Source organism: Oncorhynchus gorbuscha, linkage group LG06 (genome assembly GCF_021184085.1).
Source record: "Oncorhynchus gorbuscha isolate QuinsamMale2020 ecotype Even-year linkage group LG06, OgorEven_v1.0, whole genome shotgun sequence".
Lineage (NCBI taxonomy): Eukaryota > Metazoa > Chordata > Actinopteri > Salmoniformes > Salmonidae > Oncorhynchus > Oncorhynchus gorbuscha.
In genome coordinates this window covers 77,945,385-77,971,066 of record NC_060178.1, presented here as the reverse complement: position 1 = coordinate 77,971,066, position 25,682 = coordinate 77,945,385, and the positions used below count along the sequence as shown (strand labels likewise).

Below are 25,682 nucleotides of genomic sequence, written 5' to 3'. Positions count from 1 at the left end.
GACAGACAGACAGACAGACAGACAGACAGACAGACAGACAGACAGACAGACAGACAGACAGACAGACAGACAGACAGACAGACAGACAGACAGACAGACAGACAGACAGACACGATGGCGAGCACTAGTTAGTGTTAGCGAGCAGTCATGCAGCATTCACAGATGAGTAACTGGGTCAGTGGAAGATGTCTACTCCTCTTATCTCCTCAGATCTCATCTATGGGGTCTCACCACTCACTGGCAAGCTTTCCAGCAACCAACCAACTGGTCAGACTACCCCTCTACCTGTCTTTTCTTTCTTCCTCTCTGTCTTTGTCTCTCTCTCTCTTCTCTCTCGCTCTCTCATCACAGATGAGGACACAGATGAGCATCATGGAAATGTCACAGATTAGCATCAAGGAAATATTAGTATTTGCATCTGTGTGTGCCTGCGTGTATGTGTGTGTTCCAATTATGTACTTGCATTCTGTGTTGGTACAGTAGGACTGCCTACATGTATGTCATCAGAGGACTGAGTCAAGGACAGCATCCCCACAGTGACTCACGGAGGCTACACTGCCATCCCTCCCCTTCTCATTTTGTTTGGAAACCGTTTCAGCTGTCGCACTGATGTGATGTCCCTGGTTGTTCCCCGAGTGAAGAGACTGAGTGTGTGTCTGTGTGTGTTAATAGCTCCAACCTGCATGGCCTGGATATCCACTGTGTGCAGAGAACACACACTCACTACTAGCTAACTCTGCCCTCTTGTGGGGAAAATCCTATACAGTATCCTGACATCAACCGTTGACAGTAGTTGTGGTGCGGGTTGTTAGCAGGATGTACAAATTCAATCAATAATAGCCATGACATAAAAATAAAAATAAACATCTGTTTGAATCTTTAGTTGGAATCAGATCAGATGATGCATTTGACTCCCACAGTGATTCTGTCAACGTCATGTGTGGCAGCCTTCTCCATGACATCCGTTCAGTCTTATCACAGTAAAGAGATCTTGATGTTGTCAAAGTGGCTGGCATTGAAGCAAGCTTCCCTTCTCCTTTGCTAGCGCTGCTCTAACTCTACGCTAACCTGACGGCACTCCAGTCATGCACTACAGCACTACACTAGCTACCACTACGCTTGGCTATCACTAACCTCAACCAGACTCGCTCTATGGACCCCACCATCTCCCATACAAAGAGACTCCATTAAAAATACATGGGGGGGGGGGGTTTCATTAGGCCAACGACAATGTAGTAGATCAATCCAAAGAGCCATAGCATGAAAATAATCAGGCCCCCGTCATTTATAATGAATGGTGCAATCATGCAGGACTGGGGATGTCTATTGTGTGGTGGCTGAATAGGGAGAAGGGCTAGTAGGGTAACGATAGTATATCTTTCTCAGTCAGGTTGTTTTAATACAGTGGGTTCAGCCATGTGTAATAAAGCAGGCCTCTTCATGATGATAATGTTGATTGCTAGTTGTTCAAGATAACAGTATTTTAGTGGTTGTCCAGCCCAGCCAATCACTATCCCTCTAATCCTTTCTCTAGCCTTCTATTTCACTCTCCCATTTCCCTCTTTTTCACTCTCCCATTTCCTTCTTTTTCACTCTCCCATTTCCCTCTTTTTCACTCTTCCATTTCCCTCTTTTTCACTCTCCCATTTCCCTCTTTTTCACTCTCCCATTTCCTTCTTTTTCACTCTCCCATTTCCCTCTTTTTCACTCTTCCATTTCCCTCTTTTTCACTCTCCCATTTCCCTCTTTTTCACTCTCCCATTTCCCTCTTTTTCACTCTCCCATTTCCCTCTTTTTCACTCTCCCATTTCCCTCTTTTTCACTCTCCCATTTCCCTCTTTTTCACTCTCCCATTTCCCTCTTTTTCACTCTCCCATTTCCCTCTTTTTCACTCTCCCATTTCCCTCTTTTTTACTCTCACATTTCCCTCTTTTTCACTCTCCCATTTTCCTCTTTTTCACTCTCCCATTTCCCTCTTTTTCACTCTCCCATTTCCCTCTTTTTCACTCTCCCATTTCCCTCTTAGTTCTCCCTCTATCCTTTTACCCCTTTTCTGAGAACTGTTTTCAGGAGGTGGTCTCTGTGTGAACAGCATGTTAGATGTCAATGACAAGTGCCATTCCTCATATACCCCCCCCACCCTGTCTTCACATTACAACTCAGCTGATTTGTAGAGGGATGTTGATGGGGCTGCGGTACCGTGTGTGTGATGGCCGACACCTGAAGCATAATGGCATCAGGTACAATACAACCCATGACTCTGCATTAACTAAGGCAGTCACAACAGCCTTTCCCGCAACCCTCCTTCTCATACAATCACCCTTTAAGGATTGGTTCACAGATGTGTAGTGTATTTCCTTTCCCTTTTGTATGAATACCACTCAACTTCACTTACGCTGTATTCATTGGCCTGCTTTTATTATTCAGGATTTACAATAGCCCTGGCTTTGAAGAATGTCCATTCTTTAAGGCTGTGAGACCAGCCATGGTTTGATGACAGATGACAACAACCTTGTCTATTATGTCACTCATTATGACACACACATTACAGTAATGTATGCCATTTAGCAGACGCTTTTATCCAATGCGACTTAGCCATACGTGCATACGTTTTTATGGATGGATGGCCCCGGGGTATTGAACCCACAATCCTGACGTTGTGAGCGCCATGCTCTACCAACTGAGCCATACAGGACAATATTACAGTATGGGGAATGTCCACAATCTCAGAGTTCAGCAGTGGAGAGGTATTATAACATGATCTGATTGCTGTGTGTATTGGGTGTTGAACCACAGGAATATTGGAAACAGGGCTGCAATTTGTGTGTGTGTGTGAGAATGACTGACACTTAAATGTGCCGAATGATAATTATTGCTATATCGTATTCTATGTTACATGTTTGCATTCTAAAACTAATCTCTGTACCTCTCTCTCTCTCTCTCTCTCTCTAGGTCGTGCTCGTCTTTGCTCTCAGCATTGGAGCACTTGGAATATACTTTATAGACTCTTCTGAGTAAGTATCCCCCTTTTATGTGCTGGTATTTGCTTTTGTATTGACTGCAATGCAGACCACCGTACTGTACAGTAAGCTATTGAATACTACTTTGTGATTTAATATCAGATCTGATATTTCTTCACATGATCAGTAGGCGCCACAAGTGAGATCCTACGTGGAAGGCTACATACCGTCACCCACATTGGTGAAGTAGAATTGTTTATTATACTGATTTACGTGGCTGTATTGAATGACTGATTAGCCATCCTATCAGTTGCTGTTGAACACTACTTTGTGATTGTGATGCTGTGAAAGGAATCAGATGTTAGACCCTTCGTATGACCAATAGGTACTTCAGACAGATTCATCCACACATGGTGTTGTCCTAGTCACCCACGTTGGTGAAGTAGAATGTGTCATAGTGCAACCATGTGTTGGTTTTCACGGTTTTCTGTGTGTTATCTAAAAGACTATAAAGCTCCTCTCCTCTCCTCCTTTATAGTCTTGTCAATGGAAGCCGCTTGGCCTGGCACCACACTTAGTTTCCATGGTAACATAGACAAAGCAGGATATCAGTAGGTCTGCTTGGTCCTCAGAGACACCACGCACGCACACACACACATGCACACACAGTAAACTAAGCTACTGTAGCATCCCAATCCTATTACAATCACTTCATGATTTATGTGTGCACTTCTCAGGTGAGGTTTTGTCCCTTGTGTGACTATTTACTGTAGGAAATGAACATGCTTTAAGATAGTTAGGTAGGTTATCACAACATCTAGGGAAATGCTGCATATGAATAAGTGTGCTTTTTAATGATTCACTTCCTGTACAAACCTGCTATCCTCCCTCGGCTTGTTTCCTCTTCAATATAGATAGCAGAAATATATATATATGTATATGTATATATACTACTGTTCAAAAGTTTGGGGTCACTTAGAAATGTCCTTGTTTTCCATGAAAACATACATGAAATGAGTTGCAAAATGAATAGGAAATATAATCCTGAAGCACCTCCCACAAGATGGATTGTCTTGATGGGCACTTCTTACGTTCCATACGGTCAAGCTGCTCCCACAACAGCTCAGTAGGGTTGAGAGCCGGTGACTGTGCTGGCCACTCCATTATAGACAGAATACCAGCTGATTGCTTCTTCCCTAAATAGTTATTACAGGAAGAAATTGGCTCTAATTAAACACTGTACACAGGGTATGGCATGCATGGCGTTGCAAAATGGAGTGATAGCCTTCCTTCTTCAAGATCCCGCTAACCCTGTACAAATCTCCCACTTTACCACCACCGAAGCACCCCCAGACCATCACGTTGTCTCTACCATGCTTGACAGATGGCATCAAGCACTTCTCTAGCATCTTTTCATTTTTTCTGTGTCTCACGAATATTCTTCTTTGTGATCCGAACACCTTAAACTTAGATTCGTCTGTCCATAACACTTTTCCAATCTTCCTCTGTCAAGTGTCTGTGTTATTTTGCTCATTATAAACGTGGATTAGCTAACACAACGTGCCATTGGAACACAAGAGTGATGGTTGGTTGCTGATAATGGGCCTCTGTAAGCCTATGTAGATATTCCATTAAGAATCAGCCGTTTCCAGCTACAATAGTCATTTACAACATTAACAATGTCTACACTGTATATCCAATCAATTTGATGTTATTTTAATGGACAGAAAATTGCTTTCATTTCAATGTGACCTCAAACTGTTTAATGGTAGTGTGTGTGTGTATATATATATACAGTACCAGTCAAAAGTTTGGACACATCGAATCATGTAGTAACCAAAATAGTGTTAAACAAATAAAAAATATATTTTACATTTGAGATTCTTCAAAGTAGCCACCCTTTGCCTTGATTGCAGCTTTGCACACTCTTGGCATTCTCTCAACCAGCTTCACCTGGAATGCTTTTCCAACAGTCTTGAAGGAGTTTCCATTTTTGCTGAGCACTTGTTGGCAGCTTTTCCTTCACTCTGCAATCCAACTCATTCCAAAACATCTCAATTGGGTTGAGGTCTGGTGATAGTGGAGGCCAGGTCATCTGATGCAGCACTCCATCACTCTCCTTCTTGGTAGTGTGTTGGGTCATTGTCCTGTTGTCCTGTTGAAAAACAAATGATAGTCCCTCTAAGCACAAAAACCAGATGGGATGGCGTATCTCTGCAGAAGGCTGTGGTAGCCATGCTGGTTAAGTGTACCTTGAATTTTAAATAAATTACTGTCACCAGCAAAGCACCCTCACACCATCCCACCTCCTCCTCCATGCTTCACGGTGGGAACCACCTACTCTGCGTCTCACAAAGACACACTGGTTGGAACCAAAAATCTAAAATTTCGAGTCATCAGACCAAAGGACAGTTTTCCACCGGTCTAATGTCCATTGTTTGTGTTTCTTGCCCCAAGCAAGTCTCTTCTTATTATTGGTGTCCTTTAGTAGTGCCTTCTTTGCAGCAATGATTCACGCAATCTCCTCAGAACAGTTGATATTTTAGATGTGTCTGTCACATGAACTCTGCATTTATTTGGGCTGCAATCTGAGGTGCAGTTTAACTCTAATGAACTTGTCCTCTGCAGCAGAGAAAACTCCTCGTCTTCCTTTTCTGTGGCGGTCCTCATGAGAACCAGTTTCATCATAGCGCTTGATGGTTTTTGCGATTGCACTGAAATTTTCAGGATTGACTGACCTTCATGTCTTATAGTAATGATGGACTGTCATTTCTCTTTGCTTATTTGAGCTGTTCTTGCTATAATATGGACTTTGCCCTATTTGGTAAAACGTTCAATCTTCTATATACCACCCCTACCTTGTCATAACACAACTGATTGGCTCAAACACATTAAGAAGGAAAGAAATTCCACAAATGCACTTTTAGCAAGGCACACCTGTTAATTTAAATGCATTCCAGGTAACTACCTCATGAAGCTTGTTGAGAGAATGCCAAGACTGTGCAAAGCTGTCATCATAAAAAATCCTACAATGTGATTTTCTGGATTTTTTTCCCTCATTTTGTCTGTCATAGTTGAAGTGTACCTATGATGAAAATTACAGGCCTCTCATCTTTTTAAGTGGGAGAACTTGCACAATTGGTGGCTGACTAAATACTTTTTTGCCCCACTGTATGTATGTATATATATGTATATATATGTATATATACACATATTTTATTGTCACATACACCAGATAGTTGTGGTGAAATGTGTTGTTTTACAGATAGCTCTGGGTGTTGCATGACAGGCAAAACATGAATAAAGTCATGCCATGTCCAACATCTGCAGTGTTAATCTGAGCAGTAGTGCAGAGAACAGTGGTGTGGAAATGATTCCTGGCATGTGTCCAGTCCCTCGTTTACAGAAAGGGATGAAGTCCTTCCCGTCTTTACCTTTCCCTCTGTGTCCCCCTCTCTCTTTTTACTCCCTCTTTTTTTTCCTTCCTCTTTCTCGCTTTTTCCTCCCTCCCCCTGTCTATCTAGTTCTCTATCCCCCTCCCTCTATCTCTGCCTCTCCCCACTTTACTCTCCCCCACTCACCCTCTCTCTCTCCCTTCTCTTCCTAATCTGCCTCGACTTGGCATATTTCAGACAAAAAGAGAGGAATAGAAAAAGATTGGGGAGACCAATCTCCTTGCCGCCATGAAAGTTTATAATCCTTTTTAATGCCAGGGTCAGGACTTCATGGGAAGGATGTGAAACCATATCTTTCCTCTAATTCTGTATCTCCCTCTACTTACCTATCTTTCCTTCTTTCTCTCCCTCTATTTCTCTCTCTTTCCTCTCGCTCCCTTGCTTCACCTCTTTTCTCTCTCTCTCTCTCTCTCTCTCTCTCTCTCTCTCTCTCTCTCTCTCTCTCTCTCTCTCTCTCTCTCTCTCTCTCTCTCTCTCTCTCCATCCATGAGCCAGTCTCCCTGTGTGTAAGGCTGAGTGAGACAGTGTCTGTGTGATTTGTCTCTGTTGATGTTTAGATTGTCCATTTCTATCAATGCTCAAAAAAGCAAATGCCGTGTTATTGACTCAGATCCCTTTAGCGGGATAGTTTTCGTCTACATCCGGTGAATTGCAGAGCCCCAAATTCAAATTAAATTTCTATAAATATTACATTTTCATGAAATCACAAGTGCAATATACCAAAACACATCTTAAATTGTTGTTAATCCAGCCGGCGTGTCAGATTTCAAAAAGGCTTTACGGTGAAAGCAAACCAAGCATTTATGTGAGGACAGCTCTCAGCAGACAAAACATTACAAACAGCAAGCAGCAAAGTAGATTGGTCACGAAAGTCAGAAAAGCAATCAAATTAATCACTTACCTTTGTTGATCTTCGTATGTTTGCACTCACAAGACTCCCAGTTACACAATAAATGTTTGTTTTATTCGATAAAGATTCTCTTTATATCCAAAAACCTCCATTTGGTTGGCACATTTTGTTCAGTAATCCACACGCTCGTGCGGTCACGACGGGCAGATGAAAATTCCAAATAGTATCCATAAAGTTCGTAGAAACATGTCAGACGTTTTTTATAATCAATCCTCAGGTTATTTTTACAATAAATAATCGATAATATTTCAACCGGACTGTAGCCTTTTCAATAGAAGAGAGAAAGAATAGGTCTCGCTCCCGGCGCACGCATGCACACATCTGAGGACATCTGGCTTTCCATTAACGCGATGTGATCATTGTCGCTCATTTTTCCGAATAAAAGCCTGAAACTATGTCTAAAGACTGTTCACACCTTGTGGAAGCCATAGGGAAAGGAATCTGGTTGATATTCCTTTAAATGGTGGATAGGCTTGCAATGGAAAAGAGTAGTTTCAGAAAAACAGTACTTTCTGGCTGGATTTTCCTCAGGGTTTCACCTGCCATATCAGTTATGTTATACTCACAGACAATATTTTGACAGTTTTGGAAACTTTAGAGTGTTCTCTATCCTAATCTATAGCCACAGTAGAACGAGCCCTATATTGAGAGAACTTGAAAAGCCGCTTAGCAAGGAAGAAGCCACTGCTCCAAAACTGCCATTAAAAAGCCAGAATATGGTTTGCAACTGCACATGGGGACAAAGATCATACTTTTTGGAGAAATCTCCTCTGGTCTGATGAAATAAAAATATAACTATTTGGCCATAAGGACCATTGTTATGTTTGGAGGAAAAAGGAGAACGCTTGCAAGATGAAGAACAGCATCATGTTGTGGGGGTGCTTTGCTGCAGGAGGGACTGATGCACTTCACAAAATAGATGGCATCATGAGGAGGAAAATTATGTGGATATATTGAAACAACATCTCATCTCAAGTCAGGAAGTTAAAGGTTAGTCGCAAATGGGTCTTCCAAATGGACAATGACCCCAAGCATACTTCCACAGTTGTGGCAAAATGGATTAAGGACAACAAAGTCAAGGCATTGGAGTGGCCATCACAAAGTCCTGACCTCAACCATGTAGAAAATGTGTGGGCAGAACTGAAAAAAAACATGTGCGAGGAAGGAGGCCTACAAACCTGACTCAGTTACACCAACTCTGTCAGGAGGAATGGGCCAGAATTTACCCAACTTATTGTGGGAAGCTTGTGGAAGGCTACCTGAAACGTTTGACCCAAGTTAAACAATTTAAAGGCTCACTGGGAATGTGATGAAAGAAATTTAAGTTGAAATGTATTTGGCTAAGGTGTATGTAAACTTCCGACTTCAACTGTACATATGAGATGAGTAATGCAAGATATGTAAACATTATTAAAGTGACATTATTATATTGACCATTTATTAAAATAATAATAATTTCCAATAATTTCAAGTCTGTATGTAGGCAACAGCCTCTCTGTGCTAGTGATGGCTATTTAACGGTCTGATGGTCTTGAGATAGAAGCTGTTTTTCAGTCTCTCTGTCCCTGCTTTGATGCACTTGTACTGACCTCGCCTTCTGGATGATAGTGGGGTGAACAGGCAGTGACATCGAGTGCTGTAGGTGTCCTGGAGGGCAGGTAGTTTGCCCCTGGTGATGCGTTGTACAGGCCGCACCACTCTCTGGAGTGCCCTGCGGTTGTGGGCGGTACAGTTTCCGTACCAGGTGGTGATACAGCCCGACAGGATGGTTTCAATTGTGCATCTGTAAAGGTTTGTGAGGGTCTTAGGTGACAAGCCAAATTTCTTCAGCCTCCGGGGAACTTAAAACTTTCCACCTTCTCCACTGCTGTCCCGTCGATGTGGATAGGGTGGTGCTCCCTCTGCTGTTTCCTGAAGTCCACAATCACCTCCTTTGTTTTGTTGACATTAAGTGAGAGGTTATTTTCCTGTCACCACACTCCCAGAGCTCTCACCAACTCCCTGTAGGCTGTCTCGTTGTTGTTGGTAATCAAGCCTACTAAAGTTGTGTCGTCTGCAAACTTGATGATTGAGTTGGAGGTGTGCATGGCCACGCAGTCATGGGGGACCAGGGAGTACAGGAGGGGGCTGAGCACACACCCTTCTGGGGTCCCAGTGTTGAGGATCAGCGAAGTGGAGATGTTGTTTCCTATCTTCACCACCTGGGTGCGGCCCGTCAGGAAGTCCAGGACCCAATTGCACAGGGCAGGGTTCAGACCCACGGCCTCGACCTTAATGATGAGCTTGGAGTGTACTATGGTGTTGAATGCTGAGATATAGTCAATGAACAGCATTCTTACATAGGTATTCCTCTAGTCCAGATGGGATAGGGCAGTGTGCAGTGTGATGGAGATTGCATCGTCTGTGGATCTATTGGGGCGGTATGCAAATTGAAGTGGGTCTAGGGTATCAGGTAAGGTGGAGGTGATATGATCCTTAACTAGCCTCTCAAAGCACTTCATGATGACAGAAGTAAGTGCTATGGGGCGATAGTCATTTAGTTCATTTACCTTTGCATTCTTGGGTAAAGGAACAATGGTGGCCATCTTGAAGCATGTGGGAACAGCAGACTGGGATAGGGAGAGATTGAATATGTCCGTAAACACACCAGCCAGCTTGTCTGTACATGCTCTGAGGACACTGCTAGGGATGCCGTCTGGGAGCCTTGAGAGAGTTAAGACGTTTAAATGTCTTACTCACGTCGGCCACAGAGAAGGAAAGCCCACAGTCCTTGGTAGCTGGCTGTGTCAGTAGCACTGTGTTATCCTCAAAGCGGGCAAAGAACGTGAAAACTGCCTGAGTGCAACGTCTTTGACTTTGTGATAGTAAGACTGTCGGACAACTGACTAGTAGCTGAAACTCAGAACCTTACTTAGCACTTCCACTGGATAGACAGAAAGCTCATGACGCTAAAACTGTGTAGAGCACCTAGATGAGGTGATTGACAATACAGAAAGCCTCTGGATACACAGAGGTTGATCTAACTCATGAGGAACAGAGAGACATACCTGACAGCTCTAGGGAATGACACTAGGTATTAGGGAAGTATCCTGGAGAAGTACACTAGGTATTAGGGAAGTATCCTAGGGAAGGACACTGGGTATTAGGGAAGGATCCTAGGAAAGGACACTAGGTTTTAGGGAAGGATCCTCAGAAAGGGCACTTGGTATTAGGGAAGGATCCTCTGGAAGGGCACTAGGTATTAGGGAAGGAGACTAGGTATTAGGAAAGGGTCCTAGGGAAGTACATTAGGTATTTAGGGAAAGACCCTAGGGAAGGACACTAGATATTAGGGAAGAATCCTAGGGATGAACACTAGGTATTAGGGAAGGATACAAGGGAAGAACACGAGCTATTAGGGAAGGATACTAGGGAAGGATACTAAGGAAGGGCACTAAGTATTAGGGAAAGATGTTAGCTGTGATTAAGGAATGTTTTTGTGATTCATTAAATAATTATTTTACAGTTGTGTGTGTGTGTGTGTATAAGGCTCTGGTATCTCTCTCTCTCTCTCTCTCTCTCTCTCTCTCTCTCTCTCTCTCTCTCTCTCTCTCTCTCTCTCTCTCTCTCTCTCTCATTAAGCTAAGATGCACAGATAGGTTGATCTAACTCATGAGGGACAGAGAGACATATCTGACAGCTCTAGGGAAGAACACTAGATATTAGGAAAGCCTCTCTCTCTCTTTCTTTCGGTGCTCTCATTAAGCTAAGACAAGTCTTTCCCCCCTACTCCCACTACTCCTCCTGGCCTCTCCTCATAATCATTAGCCTTAGATGCTCACTTTAATTCCTGTGCCACTTCAGTGGGACCAACAAACCTCTGTGTGTGTGTGTTGACTAGCTTGAGTTACAGCCGTACTTTCACTCCAACAGCTGTAGACTCTTCCTCTCCCCCTGATCCAACACACATTATCACCCAACCAACACACACACACACACACACACACACACACACACACACACACACACACACACACACACACACACACACACACACACACACACACACACACACACACACACACACACACACACACACACACACACACACACACACACACACACACGTTCTCACCCCATCAACGCAACAAAACAAAAAAACGTTGACGATTGATCCTATCGAATGGTCAGCGACATCCAGGTCAGGTGTTACTGGCAGTCATTATTGTAGCAAATACCACAGCCTTAATGATCTCCATAATACATCTAGCCTCATGTTTTGTGTATATGTTGCTCTTCAGAACTGCTCTTCAGTAGTGAAGGGAGTGGCTCATTCCTTCTGGAAGATATTAACACAGTCCAATAGCGTTTGCTACTTGCTTGGGGGGAGTACCTCAGATTTGAAATTGTCTGTGAAAAAGCAGTCTAAGACGTTCAAACGGAGAGGTTTTCTTTGAGTTGCAAGTGACTCCCTGAGGTAACAAAGAGAAGTTTGTGTGTGTGTGTGTGTGTGTGTGTGTGTGTGTGTGTGTGTGTGTGTGTGTGTGTGTGTGTGTGTGTGTGTGTGTGTGTGTGTGTGTGTGTGTGTGTGTGTGTGTGTGTGTGTGTGTGTGTGTGTGTGTGTGTGTGTGAGACCAAGAGGCTGGAGCTCTTTATAGTATGGTGTTTTATGTCTGCCTCCGTGGAGCAGTGTTCTGTTCTCCGAAGAGAGAGACACACACACACACAGCACTGATCAGTGGGTAAGAAACACATCCACATCCATCTCCCTGGTGGCCAACCAGTATCCTCCCCAGAGTTGGTTTTTCCAGGCACTTCCAAGGTGGCTGTTGTCTTTAAAGGAGCTGTGTTACGATACCCTGCAGCAGAATGCTGGAAGAAATATTAGAGGGCAGTTTTATTGGCTGCTATTGTACCTCCTACTTCAGCAGGGATTTAGTAAATTGACTTAAGAACTTCTATGTAACAAAATAAGTAATGGGTTGATAAAAGGAACAACGAAATGAAGAAATCTAAAATTGTTCTAAAATTCAGGTAACTTAAAAAAAAAAGGTTTTCATAAATCCTTGTTGGAAGATTTCTGGAATCGGGAAGGAATATGCAGGACATTCTGGAGTCCTCCAATCTGGGTTTCTGGAAAACATGGGCATTTTTGGAGAGTTTTGTAACCCTATGAAGAAATAATGGATCAATTATATAGGAATATGAATCAAATCAAATGTATTTATATAGCCCTTCGTACATCAGCTGATATCTCAAAGTGCTGTACAGAAACCCAGCCTAAAACCCCAAACAGCAAGTAATGCAGGTGTAGAAGCACGGTGGCTAGGAAAAACTCCCTAGAAAGGCCAAAACCTAGGAAGAAACCTAGAGAGGAACCAGGCTATGTGGGGTGGCCAGTCCTCTTCTGGCTGTGCCGGGTGGAGATTATAACAGAACATGGCCAAGATGTTCAAATGTTCCTAAATGACCAGCATGGTCAAATAATAATAATCACAGGCAGAACAGTTGAAACTGGAGCAGCAGCACGGCCAGGTGGACTGGGGACAGCAAGGAGTCATCATGTCAGGTGTTCCTGAGGCATGGTCCTAGGGCTCAGGTCCTCCGAGAGAGAGAAAGAAAGAGAGAGAGAATTAGAGAGAGCATACTTAAATTCACACAGGACACCGGATAGAACAGGAGAAGTACTCCAGATATAACAAACTGACCCTAGCCCCCCAACACATAAACTACTGCAGCATAAATACTGGAGGCTGAGACAGGAGGGGTCAGGAGACACTATGGCCCCATCCGATGACACCCCCGGACAGGGCCAAACAGGAAGGATATAACCCCACCCACTTTGCCAAAGCACAGCCCCCACACCACTAGAGGGGTATCTTCAACCACCAACTTACCATCCTGAGACAAGGCCGAGTATAGCCCACAAAGATCTCCACCACGGCACAACCCAAGGGGGGGGGGGCGCCAACCCAGACAGGAAGATCACATCAGTGACTCAACCCACTCAAGTGACGCAGCCCTCCTAGGGACGGTATGAAAGAGCCCTAGTAAGCCAGTGACTCAGACCTTGTAATAGGGTTAGAGGCAGAGATTCCCAGTGGAAAGAGGGGAACCGGCCAGGCAGAGACAGCAAGGGCGGTTCGTTGCTCCAGAGCCTTTCTGTTCACCTTCACACTCCTGGGCCAGACTACACTCAATCATATGACCCACTGAAGAGATGAGTCTTCAGTAAAGACTTAAAGGTTGAGACCGAGTTTGCGTTTCTCACATGGGTAGGCAGACCATTCCATAAAAATGGAGCTCTATAGGAGAAAGCCCTGCCTCCAGCTGTTTACTTAGAAATTCTAGGGACAATTAGGAGGCCTGCGTCTTGTGACCGTAGCGTACGTGTAGGTATGTACGGCAGGACCAAATCAGAGAGATAGGTAGGAGCAAGCCCATGTAATGCTTTGTAGGTTAGCAGTAAAACCTTGAAATCAGCCCTTGCCTTGACAGGAAGCCAGTGTAGGGAGGCTAGCACTGGAGTAATATGATCACATTTTTTGGTTCTAGTCAGGATTCTAGCAGCCGTATTTAGCACTAACTGAAGTTTATTTAGTGCTTTATCCGGGTAGCTGGAAAGTGGAGCATTGCAGTAGTATAACCAAGAAGTGACAAAAGCATGGATAAATATTTCTGCATCATTTTTGGACAGAAAGTTTCAGATTTTTGCAATGTTACGTAGATGGAAAAAAGCTGTCCTTGAAACAGTCTTGATTTGTTCTTCAAAAGAGAGATCAGGGTTCAGAGTAACACTGAGGTCCTTCACAGTTTTATTTGAGACGACTGTACATCCATGAAGATTAATTGTCACATTCAACAGAAGACCTCTTTGTTTCTTGGGACATAGAACAAGCATCTCTGTTTTGTCTGAGTTTAAAAGTAGAAAGTTTGCAGCCATCACTTCCTTATGTCTGAAACACATGCTTCTAGCGAGGGCAATTTTGGGGCTTCACCATGTTTCATTAAAATATACAGCTGTGTGTCATCCGCATAGCAGTGAAACATTATGTTTTCGAATGACATCCCCAAGAGGTAAAATATATAGTGAAAACAATAGTGGTCTTAAAACGGAACCTTGAGGAACACTGAAATTTAAAGTTGATTTGTCAGAGGACAAACCATTCACAGAGGCAAACTGATATCTTTCTGACAGATAAGATCTAAACCAGGCCAGAACTTGTCCGTGTAGACCAATTTGGGTTTCCAATCTCTCCAAAAGAATGTGGTGATCGATGGTATCAAAAGCAGCACTATGGTCTAGGAGCACGAGGACAGATGCAGAGCCTCGGTCTGATGCCATTAAAAGGTCATTTACTACCTTCACAAGTGCAGTCTCAGTGCTATGATGGGGTCTAAAACCAGACTGAAGCATTTCGTATACATTGTTTGTCTTCAGGAAGGCAGTGAGTTGCTGCGCAACAGCCTTTTCTAAAATTTAGAGAGGGATGGAAGATTCGATATAGGCCGATAGTTTTTTTATATTTTCTGGGTCAAGGTTTGGCTTTTTCAAGTGAGGCTTTATTACTGCCACTTTTAGTGAGTTTAGTACACATCCAGTGGATAGAGAGACATTTATTATGTTCAACATAGGAAGGCCAAGCACAGGAAGCAGCTCTTTCAGTAGTTTAGTTGGAATAGGGTCCAGTATGTAGCTTTGCGACAGTATCAAAAAGGAATTTCGGATTGTTCTTATTTTCCTCAATTAAGTTGGAATAATAGGATGATTGAGCAGCAGTAAGGGCTCTTCGATACTGCACGGTACTGTCTTTCCAAGCTAGTCGGAAGACTTCCAGTTTGGTGTAGCGCCATTTCCTTTCCAATTTTCTGGAAGCTTGCTTCAGAGCTCGGGTATTTTCTGTATACCAGGGAGCTAGTTTCTTATGAGAAATATTTGTAGTTTTTAGGGGTGCAACTGCATCTAGGGTATTGCGCAATGTTAAATTGAGTTCATCAGTTAGGTGGTAAACTGATTTTTGTCCTCTGGCGTCCTTGGGTAGGAATCTTTGTGTTGTCTGTGAATTTATAGCACGTCTTTTGATGTTCTTTGGTTGGGGTCTGAGCAGATTATTTGTTGCAATTGCAAACATAATAAAATGGTGGTCCGATAGTCCAGGATTATGAGGAAAAACGTTAAGATCCACAACATTTATTCCATGGGACAAAACTAGGTCCAGAGTATGACTGTGACAGTGAGTAGGTCCAGAGACATGTTGGACAAAAACCCACTGAGTCGATTATGGCTCCGAAAGCCTTTTGGAGTGGGTCTGTGGACTTTTCCATGTGAATATTAAAGTCACCAAAGATTAAAATATTATCTTCTATGACTACAAGGTCCGATAGGAATTCAGGGAACTCAATAAGGAATGCTGTATATGGCCCAGGAGGCCTGTAAACAGTAGCTATAAAAGGTGATTGAGTAGGCTGCATAGATTTCATGACTAGAAGCTCCAAAGACGAAAACTGCATTTTTTTTTGTAAATTGAAATTTCCTATCGTAAATGTTTGCAACACCTCCGCCTTTGCGGGATGCAAAGGCGTATGAGGTGATACGTAGGGCCCAGAGTTTTTCCTGGTCAGATCACGTGGCCAAGGATACTCCTAACCCTAACGACAGATAACAGTAGTAATAATAATAGGTGGGATTACGGCGGTCGTCCAGTCAGTCAGAGGGGGTTACTGTCATTTCGCTGGATACAGTCATACTGCATCTGTGGAGAGGGAGTCATAATCCTTATCTCTCTTTTCAATATGACATTTGTTGCAAAGCTGATGCTATTTTGGTGATATTTTCATTGGGAGCATACTTCATCTATCCCTCCCTCCCTCCCTCCCTCCCACATCCTGGTCTGTTTTAATGCTTCAGCTCCTCGATCTCTTTTCTGCTCCTGTGGAACAAGGGAATGACTGAATATGAGGTATGTAAGCCAGAGACTCTGCAGGATGGCCCTACTAGAAGGGATGCCCTTGTTCCTGGCCCACTTGTCACACATACAGTACACACACCACTCAGGGCACACCACACCGATACACACACATACTGTTTTGGGGTTATCATAAAGCCGTGTGTGTGGGTGGGCTGCGCCAAAGCATTGTGTATGTGTGAGGTTTCATTTGCGGCCTATGACCCATGCCTGTAATACTATCATCAGGGCGCTGCAATCAATAACAGCAGTGAAGAGAGAAACAGTGAATGACTTATTAATTGGCTAAGGTGAGAAATATGGCTGCCTTGGGAAGAGGACTGAGCAGACCTTGTGTGCCTGGGAGTGTGTCACTTGTTAAATCCACTTCAATCATGAAGGGGATGAAGGGGAGGAGACAGGTTAAAGAAGGATTTTAACCCTGGAGACAATTGAGACATGGATCATGTATGTGTGCCATTCAGAGGGTGAATGGGCAAGAAATAAACATTCAAGTGCCTTTGAACGGGGTATGGTAGTATGTGCCAGGCGCACTGGTCATGAACTGCAACGCTGCTGGGTTTTTCACGCTCAACAGTTTCTCGTGTGTATCAAGAATGGTCCACTACCCAAAGGACATCCAGCCAACTTGAGACAACTGTGTGAAGCAATGAAGTAAACATGGGCCAGCATCACTGTGGAACGCTTTCCACACCTTGTAGAGTCCATGACCTGACAAATTATGGCTGTTCTGAGGGCATTAAGTATTAAGGTGTTCTTAATATTTTGTACATTCAGGGTATAGCCTAGAGCTGCAGCTGCGTTGAAAACAAGTCCCCCTCTCCACACTGATAGTTCACAGTGTGTGGCTTTTTGGAGGCTTTCTCATTTTTAACAATACAGTACCTCTTATCCATACTGGCTCAATTCTCTGCAGATGGAGACAGAAGTTAGGCGACAACATCGTGTTCCAGGAAATTGAGGTTTGCTAAATTTATGAATCGTGGAACCTGATATTAGTTTGTGCATCCCAAATGACACCCCGTTCTCTTTATAGTGCACTACTTTTGACCAGGGCCCATAGGGTGCCATTTGGGAAGCGTTCAATAACTGTAGAGCAGGGGTATTCAGATCTTACCCTTTGAGATCCAGACTACTGCTGGTTGCCTGTTCTACCTAATAATTAATTGCACCCAACTGGTGTCCCAGGTCTAAATCAGTCCCTGATTAGAGGGGAACAATGAAAGAAAGTAAGAAAGCGGAACTGTCTTCCATGTCCAGATTTGAATTTGAGGGCTGTAGTCTTCCCCTGTCTGCAGTCTCTCTGACAATGATACAGTATAAACTACTATTAATACCAGCCCGCAGCGAAGGCACTTTTTGCTTATGCATTTACATTTACATTTAAGTCATTTAGCAGACGCTCTTCCGTTATAAACTATTCATAATACTTATCATTCATTTCCCGTTATGCCATCTAGCTATATTCCCTATAACTGTTCTTCTAACTAAATCATAATCTGCTTACTTCGCTCTACCTGGTAATTGCTGATAAAACATAGGTAAACACCTTTGAAGTATAATGAACGAATGAATGAACAAATAATTGTTCTGTCTAAAATGAGTTACGAGTGTAGTTGCATGTAATTCGACCAATTAAATGTATTTCTTTTTAAACATCGTATATCACCGGTCTAATTGTGGACTGACTAGGAGACCTGTTCAATCCAACACCGACACAAAACAACAGGGCTTCACAAAACAACATGGCTACACAAAACAACAGGGCTTCACAAAACAAAATGGCTTCACAAAACAACAGGGCTTCACAAAACAACATGGCTTTACAAAACAACATGGCTACACAAAACAACAGGGCTTCACAAAACAACATGGCTGCACAAAACAACAGGGCTTAACAAAACAACAGGGCTTCACAAAACAACATGGCTACACAAAACAACATGGCTACACAAATCAACAGGGCTACACAAAACAACAGGGCTTCACAAAACAACATGGCTTCACAAAACAACAGGGCTGCACAAAACAACAGGGCTTCACAAAACAAAATGGCTTCACAAAACAACAGGGCTTCACAAAACAACATGGCTTTACAAAACAACATGGCTACACAAAACAACAGGGCTTCACAAAACAACATGGCTGCACAAAACAACAGGGCTTAACAAAACAACAGGGCTTCACAAAACAACATGGCTACACAAAACAACATGGCTACACAAATCAACATGGCTGCACAAAACAACAGGGCTTCACAAAACAACATGGCTACACAAATCAACATGGCTGCACAAAACAACAGGGCTTCACAAAACAACATGGCTACACAAATCAACATGGCTACACAAAACAACAGGGCTTCACAAAACAACATGGCTACACAAATCAACATGGCTACACAAAACAACAGGGCTTCACAAAACAACATGACTACACAAATCAACAGGGCTACACAAAACAACAGGGCTTCACAAAACAACATGGCTACACAAATCAACATGGCTGCACAAAACAACAGGGCTTAACAAAACAACATGGCTTCACAAACAACAGGGCTTAACAAAACAACATGGCTACACAAATCAACATGGCTGCACAAAACAACATGGCTTCACAAAACAACATGGCTACACAAATCAACATGGCTACACAAAACAACAGGGCTACACAAAACAACAGGGCTACACAAAACAACATGGCTACACACAACAACAGGGCTTCACAAAACAACATGGCTACACAAATCAACATGGCTACACAAAACAACAGGGCTTCACAAAACAACATGGCTACACAAATCAACATGGCTACACAAAACAACAGGGCTTCACAAAACAACATGACTACACAAATCAACAGGGCTACACAAAACAACAGGGCTTCACAAAACAACATGGCTACACAAATCAACATGGCTGCACAAAACAACAGGGCTTAACAAAACAACATGGCTTCACAAAACAACAGGGCTTAACAAAACAACATGGCTACACAAATCAACATGGCTGCACAAAACAACATGGCTTCACAAAACAACATGGCTACACAAATCAACATGGCTACACAAAACAACAGGGCTACACAAAACAACAGGGCTTAAGAAAACAACATGGCTACACAAATCGACATGGCTGCACAAAACAACATGGCTTCACAAAACAACATGGCTTCACAAAACAACATGGCTACACAAAACAACAGGGCTACACAAAACACCAGGGCTACACAAAACACCAGGGCTTCACAAAACAACATGGCTACACAAAACAACAGGGCTACACAAAACAACATGGCTACACAAAACAACATGGCTACACACAACAACAGGACTTCACAAAACAACATGGCTACACAAAACAACATGGCTACACAAAACAACATGGCTACACAAAACAACAGGGCTTCACAAAACAACAGGGCTACACAAAACAACATGGCTACACAAAACAACAGGGCTACACAAAACAACAGGGCTACACAAAACAACAGGGCTACACAGAACAACAGGGCTACACAAAACAACAGGGCTTCACAAAACAACAGGGCTACACAAAACAACATGGCTACACAAAACAACAGGGCTACACAAAACAACAGGGCTTCACAAAACAACAGGGCTACACAAAACAACATGGCTACACAAAACAACAGGGCTACACAAAACAACAGGGCTACACAGAACAACAGGGCTACACAAAACAACAGGGCTTCACAAAACAACAGAGCTTCAGAAAAATAATTTCTACTGCAGAAATGAATGTAGCGTTAGCCTATATGTTTCCAGTTGATCAGTAGCACAGTTGGATTGTGATTGAAACTTGTTTTCTTCCAGCTTGGGAGTGGAAGGAAAAGGCATTTAACTCCGAGCTGGGAATCAGTACTAGTGATTGACTAGTTCCCCCCTAGCCTGTACAACCACGAACGCACACACACAAACACACACACAACACACTCACCCCATCTCTGCATGGTCTAACCACAGTCTGTCATCCATCTCCTATATAGCAGCTGGAGAGTCTATCCATCTCCTCCATTATTCACATGGAGGAAATGGTCGTGCCACATTCACATCTGTCCCCCCTGTCACGAAACCCAGACAGCACTGATGGTTCCTTATCAGAACTAAAACCATGACAAATGATCCCTATCTATAGTATAGTCCTCCAGGGGAGTGGTCTGCATGTAACCACTGCATGTTAACTCTTCCATTTCCATTTTGGTCATTTAGCAAACACTCTAATCCAGAGCAACTTGAAGTCAGTTCATTCAACGAGGTAAAACAGTTTGACTGCTAGAACACCACTCAGACAGAGCAGCTTGGGGTTATTGTAAGTTGAGGACGATGTTAGTTGAATCAATGGGCAGATTGATTAGGAAAGCCCTGTCGTTGTATTAGCATTTATATAAGCATGGAGGCTTTTATCACGTAATAACTGTTACGTTCAAAGGGCTGTGATGGCAATGTGGTTTGGTTTTGCCACGGTAATGTTTGTGTGTGTAAGGTTGTGTGCTTTTCCCTGTTGTTAATCTATACTACATATACAGGGTCCGCACTACAATAGACTGTGTGTGTGTGTGTGTGTGTGTGTGTGTGTGTGTGTGTGTGTGTGTGTGTGTGTGTGTGTGTGTGTGTGTGTGTGTGTGTGTGTGTGTGTGTGTGTGTGTGTGTGTGTGTGTGTGTGTGTGTGTGTGTGTGTGTGTGTGTGTGTGTGTGTGTGTGTGTGTGTGTGTGTGTGTGTGTGTGTGTTGCAGTGAGTGACGTCTGTGCAGAGTATACCTAGGGGAAATGAAAAAGGACTAGTTGGTTTTAGACTCCCTGAGAAAGTTGTATTTGTCCGATGCCCTTGCAGTCTTATTTTAGTGATGGTGCCTTGCAGGTGCTAAATCAGTCTTATTTTAGTGATGGTGCCTTGCAGGTGCTAAATCAGTCTTATTTTAGTCATGGTGCCTTGCAGGTGCTAAATCAGTCTTATTTTAGTGATGGTGCCTTGCAGGTGCTAAATCAGTCTTATTTTAGTGATGGTGCCTTGCAGGTGCTAAATCAGTCTTATTTTAGTGATGGTGCCTTGCAGGTGCTAAATCAGTCTTATTTTAGTGATGGTGCCTTGCAGGTGCTAAATCAGTCTTATTTTAGTGATGGTGCCTTGCAGTTGCTAAATCAGTCTTATTTTAGTGATGGTGCCTTGCAGGTGCTAAATCAGTCTTATTTTAGTGATGGTGCCTTGCAGTTGCTAAATCAGTCTTATTTTAGTGATGGTGCCTTGCAGTTGCTAAATCAGTCTTATTTTAGTCACGGTGCCTTGCAGTTGCTAAATCAGTCTTATTTTAGTGATGGTGCCTTGCAGGTGCTAAATCAGTCTTATTTTAGTGATGGTGCCTTGCAGGTGCTAAATCAGTCTTATTTTAGTGATGGTGCCTTGCAGGTGCTAAATCAGTCTTATTTTAGTGATGGTGCCTTGGCTTAAATCAATCATTGATGTACTAACATGGCCTTCTTTCATCTCCTACACACACACACACACACACACACACACACACACACACACACACACACACACACACACACACACACACACACACACACACACACACACACACACACACACACACACACACACACACACACACACACACACACACACACACACACACACACACACACACACACACACACACACACACACACACACACACACACACACACACACACACACACACACACACACACACACACACACACACACACACACACACTGTTAGGGAATGCGCAGCAGATGGGTTCACACATACACACTCAAAGGTCACACATGCTCAGAAAACATGCGCAGCAAATGCATGCACACACGTGTTCACATGCGCGGACACACACACACAGAGGAAACAGACCGGATGATGGATGTTTCTACCACACAGTAGTCAGATAATGCCTTCACTGTGGTTTTAAGTAACACTGCTTCAGCAGGCAGCAATCCTTCCCTGAGACTTTATAAAGACAACATTTGCTTTCGGTTATCATTTTTTAAATATATTTTTATGCCAGGCTCTCTTGATACACAGCCACATATACTTTGACAGTGCATGGTTCCATTGTTCATCCTCATGTAGATGATTCCAGTAGTTCAGTTAAACAGCTATGAGAAGACATGACAGACTGTACAGTAGTAAACCAGTATACCAGTAGTATACCAGTAGTAAACCAGTAAACCAGTATACCAGTAGTAAACCAGTATACCAGTAGTAAACCAGTAAACCAGTATACCAGTAGTAAACCAGTATACCAGTAGTAAACCAGTATACCAGTAGTAAACCAGTATACCAGTAGTAAACCAGTATACCAGTAGTAAACCAGTATACCAGTAGTAAACCAGTATACCAGTAGTAAACCAGTAAACCAGTAGTAAACCAGTATACCAGTAGTAAACCAGTATACCAGTAGTAAACCATGGAGTCTGTTGTTATTGTTTTCTCTGTTCCTTGCTGTGCCTGGAGGAGACAGCCAAGGTCGGCAGCAGGCTAACACACACACACACACACACACACACACACACACACACACACACACACACACACACACACACACACACACACACACACACACACACACACACACACACACACACACACACACACACACACACACACACACACACACACACACACGACTGGGATCTGCTGTGCAGACTGAAGGTGTTACTGGGTTATTGTTTGTGTTCATCCGTTCCCTGTTCCTCCCCTGTAGGCTGGTTTCTACCTCTGTGAGCTTCCCCAAGCCTAATGTCTAGTCAGAGGAGGTTAACGTGAGGAAACATTCTTGTCCTGAAATAGACCTCCGTTCTGCAGCCGCAGGGCCACCACGCTCTTCTCTATTCCCACCACTGTGTGTGTGTGTTGGCGGTGGTGGTGGTGGTGGTGGTGGGGGGGGGTGGGGGGTGGAAGTGTGAGTTCTTTTCGTGTACATTTGTATTTGCTTGTATGAGCAGAAAAATTGTGTGTTTCTCTGTAGGTACGTGCAAGTATGTGTGTGTGTGTGTGTGTGTGTGTGTGTGTGTGTGTGTGTCGATATTGCGGTATATCCTCCGAGCTTGCAGCTTCTCTACCAAGGAGCTGGAGCTACTTCATGTAAAATCCAGACACACTCTCTACAACTAACTACCCTCCAACTCATACACAAGCTGACCAGAGTTCAAGCCTGAGGCACCCACATCTTCAGGCAATTTCCACATGGCCTAGAAGCAGCCCGGTGCTGTGTGCTATATAAGGCCCTGCTAGAGGAAGAAGACAAATTGTCCCAATGCCCATGGGAGCACTGTCCCTCTCTCTCCCTTATCCTTCTCACTCTCATTCACTCTCGCTCTCTCTCCTTCGCTCTCTCTGCTCTCTCTCCTCGCTCTCCCCCCTCTCTCTCCTCGCTCTCCCCCCTATCTCTCCTCGCTCTCCCCCTCTCTCTCCTTCGCTCTCTCTGCTCTCTCTCCTCACTCTCCCCCTCTCTCTCCTCGCTCTCCTCCCTCTCTCTCCTCGCTCTCCCCCTCTCTCTCCTTTGCTCTCTCTGCTCTCTCTTCGCTCTCCCCCTCTCTCTCCTCGCTCTCCCCCTCTCTCTCCTCGCTCTCACCCCTCTCTCTCCTCGTTCTCCCCCTCTCTCTCCTTCGCTCTCTCTGCTCTCTCTCCTCGCTCTCCCCCTCTCTCTCCTCGCTCTCCCCCTCTCTCTCCTCGCTCTCCCCCTCTCTCTCCTCGCTCTCCCCCTCTCTTGCACATATGTCGGTCTCCCCGCTCCTTCTCTCTCTTGCTTTATCTTGCTCTCTCTCTTGCTCTTTCGCTCTCTCTTTCCCTCTCCTTGTCTCTCTTTCTCAATCTCTCTCCTTCTTTCCCTCTCTTTCTCTGTTTTTCTCGCTCTCCCCTTCGCTCACTCTCTTGCTTGCTCTCTTGCTCTCTCCCCCCTCTCTCACATATCTCTCTCTCTCTGTCTGTCTGTCCAGAAGTGCCCACCTGACCAAGCTCCAGGCTTTAGGAGGAGGCTGCAGATGTAATAACTATTTTCTACCAGGCCAAATGACCGCATGTGGCCTGCTGGATCCCATGTGATTGGAGGGTGCTACCAAGGAGCTGGAGCTGCTTCATGTAAAATCCAGACACACTCTCTACAACTAACTACCCTCCAACTCAAACACAAGCTGACCAGAGTTCAATCCTGAGGCACCCACATCTTCAGGCAATTTCCACATGGCCTAGAAGCAGCCCTGTGCTGTGTGCTATATAAGGCCCTGCTAGAGGAAGAAGACAAATTGTCCCAATTCCCATGCGAGCACTGTCCCTCTCTCTTCCTTCTCCTCACTCTCTGCTCCCCCCCCTCTCTTTCACATGTCTTTCTGTCTGTGTCCCTCTCTCTCTCTCTCTACCTCTTTCTCTCTCTCCTTCCCTACCACTCTCTCCTTCTCTACCTCTCTCTCCTTCTCTACCACTCTCTCCTTCTCTACCTCTCTCTCCTTCTCTACCTCTCTCTCCTTTTATACCTCTCTCTCCTTCTCTACCACTCTCTCCTTCTCTACCTCTCTCTCCTTCTCTACCTCTCTCTCCTTTTATACCTCTCTCTCCTTCTCTAACTCTCTCTCCTCTCCTTCTCTAGCTCTCTCTCCTTTTATACCTCTCTCTCCTTCTCTAACTCTCTCTCCTTTTATACCTCTCTCTCCTTCTCTAACTCTCTCTCCTCTCCTTCTCTAGCTCTCTCTCCTCTCCTTCTCTAATTCTCTCTCCTTTTATACCTCTCTCTCCTTCTCTAACTCTCTCTCCTCTCCTTCTCTAGCTCTCTCTCCTTTTATACCTCTCTCTCCTTCTCTAACTCTCTCTCCTTTTATACCTCTCTCCTTCTCTAACTCTCTCTCCTTTTATACCCCTCTCTCCTTCTCTAACTCTCTCTCCTCTCCTTCTCTAGCTCTCTCTCCTCTCCTTCTCTAGCTCTCTCTCCTCTCCTTCTCTAACTCTCTCTCCTTTTATACCTCTCTCTCCTTCTCTAACTCTCTCCTCTCCTTCTCTAACTCTCTCTCCTCTCCTTCTCTAGCTCTCTCTCCTCTCCTTCTCTAACTCTCTCTCCTTTTATACCTCTCTCTCCTTCTCTAACTCTCTCTCCTCTCCTTCTCTAGCTCTCTCTCCTCTCCTTCTCTAACTCTCTCTCCTTTTATACCTCTCTCTCCTTCTCTAACTCTCTCTCCTCTCCTTCTCTAACTCTCTCTCCTCTCCTTCTCTAGCTCTCTCTCCTCTCCTTCTCTAGCTCTTTCTCCTCTCTCCTTCTCTAGCTCTCTCTCCTCTCTCCTTCTCTACATCTCTATCCTTCTCTACTTCTACCCTCTTTCTCTCCCTCTCGCTCCCCTCTCTTTCTTTCTCTCTCTCCCTCTGTCCAGCAGTGCCCCCCAGGCCA

The 25,682-nt window shown here is 44.0% G+C and overlaps 1 protein-coding gene across 14 annotated transcripts in view; it reads left to right on the top strand.

Annotated features, from left to right (window-relative positions):
• LOC124038361 (calcium-activated potassium channel subunit alpha-1) overlaps positions 1–25,682 on the top strand; it is a 201,661-nt gene that overhangs the window by 60,462 nt on the left and 115,517 nt on the right. For all 14 annotated transcript variants that reach the window (XM_046354162.1, XM_046354157.1, XM_046354151.1 and 11 more), the window contains exon 2: positions 2,953–3,014. In XM_046354162.1, coding sequence (XP_046210118.1) covers positions 2,953–3,014 — 62 coding nt within the window. The remainder of the gene's footprint in view (positions 1–2,952; positions 3,015–25,682) is intronic.